The sequence below is a fragment of the Coptis chinensis genome, chromosome 2, assembly GCF_015680905.1.
Source record: "Coptis chinensis isolate HL-2020 chromosome 2, ASM1568090v1, whole genome shotgun sequence".
NCBI lineage: Eukaryota > Viridiplantae > Streptophyta > Magnoliopsida > Ranunculales > Ranunculaceae > Coptis > Coptis chinensis.
In genome coordinates, this window is record NC_141457.1 from 36,926,851 (window position 1) to 36,938,100 (window position 11,250).

Consider the following 11,250-nt stretch of genomic DNA (forward strand, 5'->3'; position numbering starts at 1 on the left):
GCAACTGTATTTAATTAACCTTAATGAATAACTAACGGGAAATCATAAAGTGGATGCAATTGCACTGAACTAACCTCAAATAATAATTAACGGAAAATCGGAAACTTGATGCAACTGCATTGAACTAACCTCAAAAAATATCTAATGAGAGTTTGGAAACTGGATGCAACGTACTACATTAAACTAACCTCAAAGAATAATTAATGGAAAATCAGAAACTTGATGCAAATACATTGAACTAATAACCCTAAAACATATTTGTATTATATGTAGGGGGAATAAATGTCTCAACAAATATAGTTTTTCATTTTAAGTAGTGTTTATCATAATTCTTTTATTGTGATTGGGAATGCCTTGCTATTCAAGTAGCTTTAATATTATCTTCGCCACATTGGACATTCTCACAAAACTTCAATCAAACTTCTATTGTTAAACCTAACAATAAAAAAAAATCGATGACTTTTATCAAGGTTTGATGCTTCTTTTTTATAGAGAGTGGTGCAAGAAATTTAAATAAGTAATTAATATAATTTTTATACCTCATAGCTATGCATAGTTACTAATATGTTTTAGAATAATTTAATATAATGACACCCGTTTGTAGGACACGTTCATGTGATAAATCTTTTCAAGTGAGAGTAGTATATTCTTTGAGGATATGGAAACAATCAATTTGTTTTAGTGATTTGTACACATTAGTACATAAGCTTAGTGGTAATGATTTACCGCTAAATCACCATAAATCTAATAAAACTATTATATAAGCTAGATCGAGTGTAAGATAATTTCATTTAAAAATTACAGTTTAATATCCTAAACCACAAGGTGAAGAGGCTATCTCAATTTGATCCCTTAGTTTCCAAGTATTTATGTACCATAATCGCTGCTCATTAACGTATTTCGGTTTATTTTTAATAAAAATATATTCTTATTAGAAAATTTGCCACTAAATCACCATAAATCTAAGAAAACTATTATACAAGCTAGATCGAGTTTAAGATAATTCTATTTGAAAATTACGGATTAATATCCTAAACCACAAAGTGAAGAGGCTATCTCAATTTGATCATTTAGTTTCCAAGTACTTATATACCATAATCGCTGCTCATTAACGTATTTCGGTTTATTTTCAATAAAATATATTCTGATTCGAAAATTTGTCACTAAATCACCATAAATCTAAGAAAACTATTATACAAGCTTGATCGAGTTTAAGATAATTCTATTTGAGAATTATGGATTAATATTATAAACCACAAAGTGAAGAGACTATCTCAATTTGATCCCTTAGTTTCCGAGGACTTATGCACCATAATTGCTGCTCATTAACATATTTCGGTTTATTTTCAATAAAAACATATTATAATTTGAAAATTTGTGTGAGACATATTGTAAAAGCCTTTTCAGCACACAAAATATTTAATAGATTCCGGACGTATGCCCCGGGTCCAAAATCTAGTAACTTCTATAATAAGTCTCATAATTTAAATAAGAAAGAGTTCAAGATTAGGTCTGTGTCTTCCCTTACAATCCAAATTTAAGGAGGGATGTCCCCATCTTTTTCAGTGCAAGTAGATCTACCAAATACCAATTGTTATGCAAATACAAATCCAGAATGATTACTTAACCTTGTTCCACAAAAGTGGAAGGTTTGTTTAAAAATCACAATAATAGAGGTCACAATTTAAAAAGGGATAAGAAATTAGGACATGAAAAGAGCTCTTAATGATGTTTTAATTAGTAACCATATGAAAAGTTTGGTCAGGACTCAGGCTCATATATTAAACAGAGAAGTAATAGCATTTGATATTGAATACAGCAAAGGATATACACATAATTTAAGGACTGAAATCTGAACTCGTACTGTTTGGTGTAGGCGTGTAGGCTGTAGCATTGATAATCTGAAGTTCTGAACAAAGGTACTTAAAAGTTAAAACAACAAGGAAAATACACTGCAGCCGCGAGGTACAAGAAGGAAAATACACCACAGCCACCAGGTGGTTGGGCATTGATAAAGACTTGGACGTACGTCTTTAAGGAACTCCTGAGTACGTAACGTAATCCTTAATAAAAGAAGACAAAAAATCTTTCATAATCTTAGTTTTTATTCTAATCATCACATGACCGGCTATAACTGCCATAATGCAAGGCTGCAACCATAATTAATAAACTTACTTTACTCTAAGCCAAGGAAAAAACGTTCTCACTTCGACACTTCTCTTCCACGCGTAAACATTAGTACATAACGACACATAACCCAAGTTTTTATTGTACGGAGTAGATAATAATCCGAATAGAATCTAATTCCAATAAGTGAGAGATAAAAAGATGAAAAGATAAAAAGATTAAGAACCTTATGTTTCGCGGGTCATACGGGGTCCTGTAATGACTTTAACTGTACTATATATATTGTTATCAAGAGTCCATTGAGAGAAAATAACGAAGAAGAAGAAGGGGGATTCTCACAGACTCTCCTTTCTTCTATCACCAACAAAAGAAAAAAAAAAAAAACAAGAACACCGTTCTCGGCCAACACTTTTTTTTAGGTGGCCTGATCTCCTCCCCTGCAACAAACCAATATATAGATCCCATCCATTAATGCAGGCAGGAGATCCCATCAGAATTTCGATACATTGTTAGTATTTATTTTCTGTTATTATGGGAGTGTATGAACTTGTTGAAGGAGAAGATACCAACATCAACAACGCAATGGAAGATGCATATGGTGAAAAGAAGATTGTGAATATGGAGGAAGGTTACTCTACTACTAACCATATTCGTTTTCACTTGAATTCATCTGTTGAAGTTGTTACTTCTGGAGACGGCCAGAAAACCAATAATGTAATCCTGAATGTAGGGGGGTCACAAGATGCCGCGCCTTCAACGCGTCGTCTTGCTTCTCTTGACGTTTTCCGAGGACTCACTGTTGCCGTAAGATCTCTAATCTAGTCCAATCAATTGGTTTTTGGCATATTATTTCACGTTGCATTATTTTGTGAGTTATTGTTTTTCTTTTAAAGGATGAATGTGCTTTGAGTGTGATGCAAGATCGAAGTGAGTCTATTTTTAATCGGTTTCATACATTTCTTGTTTCTTTGAAAAAAAGCAGAGGGACAAAAAAAGGTTGAAAGTTAGTTCTTTGGCTTTACTCCACGACAAAATATGCCAAATGCCGACATGCCGTGGTACATAAGATGCTCTTTATTCATAACCATTGGTTACCCATACGGTCGGATAACCGTTCAACCTAACCAAAACCAACCACTATTTTAGTAAAAGAAAAAGAAGATAGAGAATGTAGCACCTCAAACTTAAATCTATTCTGAACCTTTCACAAATAGAATTGTAGGATTTGGCTTCTATATGCCCACTCGTACAGTAGTACCCCAGGAAAATTAAATATGCGAAATCATTGACTTGACCTGACCTGACCGTTTATAGAAGTGTTGAATAAGTTGTTCCTCTTGTATGTCATGTGCCACTAGCAGAATCTAGGACGCCGTAAATTTGGATGAGATAAAAAAAGGAATATAGATCCCTCCAAATATTTGCTTTTATGAAAGTGGGGATCTTAGGTGCACGGTGCACTCAAATAACCAGGAAGTGAAAGATGGACGAGGCACACCTGCTAATACTATAGTGGTCTGGTCACATATTACCTACCCTGGCCGCCCAGCTTACGATGTGTTTATGTGGTTTTTAATGCTATGAGGGCTGCGCCATTTTTTATTGATTGTGTGAATAGACTAAGATGATGCATAGATGGGGTTTTTGAATTCAGTTAATGATGGCGTTTCTGTTGAGTTGTATGCAACTGTAATAAGTAAAAGCCGTAAGAAGCGTGGTCTGTGGTGATATACTGATATCATCATTGTCATGGGGTAGGTAATATACTGATATTATTGAGTTATTAAGTGAAGGCGCTCTATTTGTTTGGCTGGCATGATAGTATCTCAAAATGGACTCCGTCTCCACTATCCACTACCACTGTCGACAATAGACTATAATGCTCTATCTGTTGTTGTCTCTTTTTATACATTAGGTAATGGGTACTATTAGAGTGTTTGTGAACGGGTGATAGTTGGGGCACATAGCCATCTGCTGAGTGGGTCCCTCAGTTTTTAGGGATTATGGGGTTTTTACTACTAGATCATTTTAGACTTTTTATATTGTAAGTAGACTATTTTTTTATATAAGAAAAGTGGGAAGTGATCGAAGATCAACTAAGTCAAACTCTCTTCTCTTCCAACTTTTTTCTTTATTAGCAATAATGAAATTTCATTTGGTATCAGAGCATTAAATTAAAAACCAATCATTTCATTTTTTTTTCCTTCGGTAATTCTTGTTTGTTTGTTACACTGATCCAATATCTGTTTATTATATGATTTGGGCTACCATGAGAATATCCCTATAGGGATGCGGGTTCCGAGACCGTTGGATCCGAAATCCAACGGTCTGAAAATCAAAAACAAAAAGGAAGAGAGAGAATGTGAATATATTTTTGATTTTCGGACCGTTGGATTTCGGATCCAACGGTCTCGGATGGCGTCCCTATGAGGACATCCCCGGGTAGACGAACTCAAATTCGTCTGTTATTATTGGTGGTCATGATCTCAAAATGGCACCGTCTTCACTATCCACTGTCGACAATAGACTTAATAGATTAGTATAAGCTATACACGTCTTTGTGTCATTATTTGCTTCTTTGCTCTATCTGTTGTTGACTTGGCGTCTCTTTTTTAGGTTTTTTTATGTTAGATAATAGTACCTTTTCTAGTACTGTTATACTTTTTTCTAGTACTCAACCGATACATGATTCTATGTTCCTAGATTTCTAAGCAAAATAAAATGACATTGTGGTCATGTGGTGAAGACGTGAAGTACACCTAGATTATCGAAAAAAAAAGAAAAAAAGTACACCTAACAAGTAGCACCACCAAATCCTTTAGCCTTGCGAATTTTCTTTTGAAGATTAAAAAACTTGAAACTTAACAAGAAAGGTAAGAGTGTAAGACCACATATATGACATGTGTACTTGATATTTTGTAAGGAGTTTCCAAGGATAATGACGTCGTATAGACTCTTTTTATCAGGGCCTTGAGTTGAGGGTGTGATTTTAAATACGGACAACCTCATAGACAGAGTGAAGAAAAACATATTGGAAGTTTGGAACTGGGAAAAGTGTTATTCACATGACAATGACCTTTTTGAGGAAAGGAAAAACCCACACGACCGCACCCCTATCCAATCTCTGTTATTTTTTTTTTTTTCTATTTTTCGTCTTATTGAATGAATCATGTGATGAGAAATAAGATTATGCTCGCGCACACGAGGTCACTCAGGACCCAAGCTTCCCGAGGGGTGGTAGCTCTGGAAAACCTTACTACCGTGTTTGAACTGTAACTTTCACTTGGAAATTTAATAGCCAACTTTAAACCGTGAGACTATCAACTTTTGTGGCACTTTTCGAGACCAACTCAAGGAAAATTGTATCACCAAGTGAATGCTATTTATCGGAGGCTGAGTTTTTCAGAAATACATACAGCGTGTTATTTAATATGCTTTTTTCTAAAATATTTTTTGTTGTTGCAGTTGATGATACTTGTTGATGATGTTGGAGGTGTGTTTCCGCCAATAAATCACTCTCCATGGGATGGTGTTACGTTAGCAGATTTTGTCATGCCATTTTTCTTGTTCATTGTCGGAGTTGCACTAGCACTTGCTTACAAGGTCAGTCTTTCTGAAGTATATTACTTTTTGAGTCACTTATCTTCCAAAACACTAGAGGTATAATTTTGTTAACTAGACATGCGGACTTGATGAATTGAATAGATGGAGTTGGATTGAGATGTTTTTTCTGAATTGAATTGTAGATATGGTTCTCTATTTAAGAAACCACGAAGAGACAGAATCTTAGTTGTATTCTACAAACTTCAAAATAGAGTGCATACTGTCTGTAGCTTATGGCAACATACTGCAAGAGATGCGTCAAATCATTAGTTTCCAACATCTTTTCTTGAATTATGTCGTATAGGAAAAAGAAAATAAAGATGCTTCAAACCATCAGCTTCTTATTGTTTTATAATAGAGTATTTTGATTAAGTGTTTTACCAATGTTTTGGATAAGATCAGTATGTTTTTGCATGCAGAGATTGTCATCCAAAGTTGTTGCAACTAGAACGGCTCTACTTCGAGCAATTAAATTACTGGTGCTAGGATTGGTGCTCCAAGGTATTTATGTTTATTCAATGCTTATACTTGTATCTACAACTATCATTACTCTTTTATGTTTCAGTTTAAAGTAGCACTGTGATGCATGTCTTTACTTTTCTTTGGGGGGGGAGGGGGGAGGGGGGTTGTAATCTCGATCCATTAACATTTCCATGTTTATAGTTAGGAAAATGTCATGAACACATACTTTGTAAATGAAAATGTACTTATGGTGCAGTGTACAGGAGGATTTGCAACCTGATTTTTACTTTTATTCAAACAATTTTGAACTTCAGCGGTTACTTAGAGCCATAGAGGCCAACTAGGTTCTTACAACATTAGAAAGGTCTACTTCGATCGTAACCAGCCTCCTTGAACAATTTCAGTTACTTCTCTTATCCATACTTGCAAATGGTACTTAATTAAAAATCTCTATGTTGAGGGAGTTTGAGAAGTCATTTTAAGTACACACACTACATACATGTATACAACAAAATGTACACGATGCTAGTTAACTAATCTACAAACACCAATAATATCTAATAATTCAGGGATTTTATGTTAATCCCGCCAACATCAATGAGTTACTGATCTCATTTAAAACAGGCTTGCCATTCAAAAAATAAAATAAAAATGTTAGAGTAATTTATAGCATCTTTCAAATATTTTGATCATTTTGACTAGGTGGCTACTTTCACGGCATCAAAGATCTAACTTATGGAGTCAATATTGAGTATATCAGATGGATGGGTGTACTTCAGGTATGCACTGTTTAGAGCTTATCCTCTTAACCCTGTTTGATTCTTTTATGGGTCTATATTCATTTGTTAAAATATTGGATGAAATCAAAACGAGTACAAACACATCACAGGCTCTAGCATATCCAAATATGAACCTGAGTTGGGTTATATCCAAAAAGCTAATGAGTTCCCAAAACCATATTTACATCCAGCTCCATTTTATTGTGGGATTGGGCAAGCAAAATTTTGATAGAAACAAAAATCCATGAGACTGCATGTATAAAGAACGTAGAGATCTATTGAAAGATAACTGCACCAATGCCGTCACTTAAATTAAGCTGCATAAAATCGTGATAAATAGGATGGAAAAATTAAATGCAGTGCTCTTTATTGTAACTCATCTGTTCTAAGTAATCATTGTTACTTTGTCTGCCTATAAGAGTGACAGAAATCTATACCTTAAAAGAAGTTGACTGGCCTTCAGCTGAAACCATGCTTCTAAATATTCGCATTGATTGAGCTTGGTTGTCAATGATCCCTACAGCTTGCAAAGAAACAGATTTGGTCTGTAGAAGTTTAATGTTAATTGTGTTTTCTATCTCCATAGTGTTTTTCTATCGTCGTAACCTCCATATAAAGGACAGAACTTGTTTGTGCAAAGGCCATTATTGCATTGGATCTACTGTCCCTTGTTGAACCTCCATAACTTGCATTTTCATGTTTTCAGATCTCTGTCTTCAAACAGTTCCCTTGTTGATCCACTCATAGTGCTTCTATGAATGCCATTGGAGTCTTACAGTGTTTTCTTCTGTTGAGGTCTATGAAGCTCCATACCGCAATGTTGCGGAGGTCACTTTTAGACACCTCAGGCTTTTGCTGTTGCTGAAGTGCAATTTTACAAGCAACTTTATTACCTTGAGATATATATTATTATTCGTATATCTTTAAAATTACATAGGCATCAACTAATCACACGCCAATAATGATAAGACAATGAGTAACACGGGCATAACTAAATGAAAACTCAAAAGACATTGACACTCTTCTACAAGAATCGATATGCCAGACTGTCAGTATCTTGTGAGTTGTGAAATGTTGGTATTGTCCATGCTTCTGTGAAGAGATTTATAGAAAGATTATGTTTCCAAACTTGTCACCTTTATGTAAACATCAGTTTAATAGATATTCGTGTAGGACTTACAGATAAAAAGAATTCATATTGTTAATGTGTATGGTGTGTTGTTTCCTTTGAAATATATTGATGAACAAGCATTTGTTTCCTTCAGAGAATCGCAATAGCATATCTGTTGGCTGCATTATGTGAGATTTGGCTCAAGCGCGGTGATGTCGTTAAATCAGAAATGTCATTGCTGAAGAAGTACCAATTACAGTGGTAAGGTTCACATGTATTGCTTTAACAGTATTGTTCTCTTTGGTTATGATTATGCTTTTTATCGCGAGAAGACTCTCTGCTTATTTCTTTGTTGCCCTTTTTCTTCTTTGCTACTTGACAACTATTAAAGTTTGCTATGATAGTTTGAGGAAAATAATTAACCATGGAAACATTATTTTTACATTTTAAGATCAGAATCTGAATTTCATAGATTCTTGTCTTGGATACTAGAGTTGTGTATGACAGAATATTGCAGTCCTCTTCTTCTGTTTTCTTATTATTGCAGGTTCAGCCTGTGGTCCTGATCACTTGTCATTTTGTTCCTTCTCATCTCTTTTCTTTCTCAGGTTGGTGGTCCTTGTGCTTACTGTTGTGCACATGGCTCTATTGTATGGTTTGTTTGTCCCTGATTGGGAATACCAACTTCCAAGTGAAGGCACTTCTGTTGCAACAAGGACCTTCACTGTAGGTTCAACACTCTTCGTATTAATATTAAACTTGATTTCCAGAACTTCAGGTCCTTCTGTCTGAAATCTGTAGCTAATGAGTTGTATATATTTTTATTTCCATCTGAAGGTGAAATGTGGAGTAAGGGGAGACACTGGACCTGCTTGCAATGCTGTTGGAATGATAGATCGTACATTATTGGGAGTTCAACATCTATATAAAAAGGCTATATATTCTAGGACAAAGGTTAGGATTGCAGTAATGGAAGAATTTGATTGCTCTGTGCTCTTTTTCTTTGGTCAGATGTTATACCTCCATTTTCTCCCCCTTTTTCAGCAATGTAGCATCAAGTCACCAGATTATGGTCCACTTCCACAAGGTGCTCCTTCTTGGTGTCAGTCTGCTTTTGAACCTGAAGGAATCTTAAGGTTTGTTACGGTTTTCTTGCATTTTCAGGATTAATTTCATTTTCATGCCAACACAGGTTTACATAAAAAGTAAATGTGATGAATCCTTCTCACTATGTTGTATGTGTAGTAAATTTGATTTACCATGTTGTGCAGCTCAGTGATGGCAGTTGTTACCTGCATGATTGGGTTACATTATGGCCATGTTATTGTACATTTCAAGGTAATTCATCTTACTGCAACTAAATATTTCTTCATTGACAAAGAATTGTAGTTTGACATCTTATCTAAATCTGAACTGCATGCAGGAACACAAGGACAGAATATTGCACTGGATGATCCCCGCCTCCTGTCTTGTAGTCATGGGATTTATTTTAGACTTTTCTGGTAAGCTAGTAAAATTTCTTAAGTCAAGCCGTTCTATTTTCATTTCTATTTTATTTGAATTTTCTGAGGTCAGTGTCAACTAATGCCTATCCACCGTGAACTATTATACTGGTTCCAAAAAGAATCTTCAAACCGAATGGAGGTTGTGGACTGGTGGAGAAGTGCTGCATGCAGTAAATAAAAACTTTGAATTTGTTGGTCTGACAAGAACAACTATAAATCTAGTCTTCAACTAACCAATCTGCTTAATGTGACAGGAATGCATGTGAACAAGGCCCTTTACAGTTCAAGTTACACATGTGTTACAGCCGGTGCAGCTGGAATTTTCTTTACTGGAATTTATGTGCTGGTTAGATATTTGAATTCCACGTTGCAAACTTATGTGTCTTAGTTATGCATTGCATAAATCCTGTTTGGCATTTTGTTTCATAGTTTGATATACTTACAGACGTACAATAACTAGTTGACAGTTGTATCGTATATTGAAACTGTAATATTCTAGAGCTAAAATCTTGTATTGTGTTCTTCTTATAGGTTGATGTGTGGGGATATAGACGGCCAACTATTGTTCTAGAGTTGATGGGAAAGCATGCATTGATGATTTATATCCTTGCCGCCTGCAATCTACTGCCTCTCTTCTTACATGGATTCTACTGGAAGAGACCTGAAAACAATATTGTGAGTTGTTCATTCTCAAATAAAGTTTTCTGCTGATGTACGTGTTCTCCTTAGACATATTTAGCCTAATTTGTTTATTTATGTTTTTGTGTTCTTAACAGTTGACTTTAATTGGAATTGGGTCATGATCCTTTGGCGGGAAAATCTTTCGGTTAGGCTGCTCATCGTCCTTAAAAACACCGTCGTTCATTGTTTCTACACTTGACAGTTGACACTCGACACTTCCATATTTTTTTGGTGTAAATGGAAGTGAGGAAAGGCTTATCCCTCCAATGTCTTTACACGTAGAAGCAATAGCAATGTTTGCACACACTGGTTTAGCAGGTTTTGTTTTCTCGATCTAGTACATTTAGGGAAGTTGATCTACCCCACTTTCCCTCTTATGATCCTTGTCTATACATAATCGATTTTACATTCAGATGAAATGTCTTCTTCAGAATATAAGGAGAATCGCAGTCTTTTGTAAAGCTTTGTACTGTCAATCTAGGCCTAATGAACTATTTTGAGTGAAAATGAGAGTGTTCAGCTGGAATGACCAACACAAGTTTTTAAAAGCAAATTTCAAAGCGTTATTCAATTACACACTCGATTTCCGTCCATGAATACAACAATTAAAATATGAGTCCGCAAAACGTGTTTGTCATCTTCAATGATTAACCTGAATTCGAGCCCCCTGGGTATGATCTAGGCAATTTTGTTGATTTACCGTGGTTGTCTGGAGTTCCGGACAGTCAAGTACTACACTACTACTTCCCCGCACGAACCAAAGTTAGCCAATTGACGGTATAATTGGCGAGCCATATATACCAAAGGTATAGGATAGGAGAACTAGTAATACTTGTAAATGTCTATTTTTTTCTCGGGAATTAACATGACATTACATCAAGTGTTTATGACTTATCTCTAATATATAAAAGGGAGTGTTTTGGTAGATGATAATGCCTGCTCTTCAAGAGTAAGAAGATGTATACGTATCAAGCACCTTGGG

At 35.3% G+C, this 11,250-nt stretch overlaps 1 protein-coding gene across 6 annotated transcripts; it reads left to right on the forward strand.

Annotated features, from left to right (window-relative positions):
• Positions 1–2,093: 2,093 nt before the first annotated feature.
• LOC147515928 (heparan-alpha-glucosaminide N-acetyltransferase-like protein (DUF1624)) lies at positions 2,094–10,775 on the forward strand. 6 transcript variants are annotated; one of them, XM_086588668.1, is made up of 14 exons: positions 2,388–2,755; positions 2,858–2,931; positions 5,593–5,730; positions 6,150–6,231; positions 6,895–6,971; positions 8,237–8,343; positions 8,691–8,808; positions 8,920–9,036; positions 9,127–9,218; positions 9,354–9,420; positions 9,506–9,584; positions 9,842–9,933; positions 10,119–10,262; positions 10,364–10,775. In XM_086588668.1, exons 1-14 carry the CDS (start codon positions 2,659–2,661, stop codon positions 10,388–10,390), a joined length of 1,311 nt encoding a protein of 436 aa, XP_086444794.1. In that variant the 5' UTR covers positions 2,388–2,658; the 3' UTR covers positions 10,391–10,775. The 6 variants fall into 6 exon arrangements, with proteins under 6 accessions (XP_086444793.1, XP_086444794.1, XP_086444798.1 ...); XM_086588667.1 differs by having other exon boundaries at positions 2,094–2,931; XM_086588672.1 differs by lacking the exons at positions 2,388–2,755; positions 2,858–2,931 and adding an exon at positions 3,812–3,881.
• The last annotated feature ends 475 nt before the right edge of the window (positions 10,776–11,250 follow it).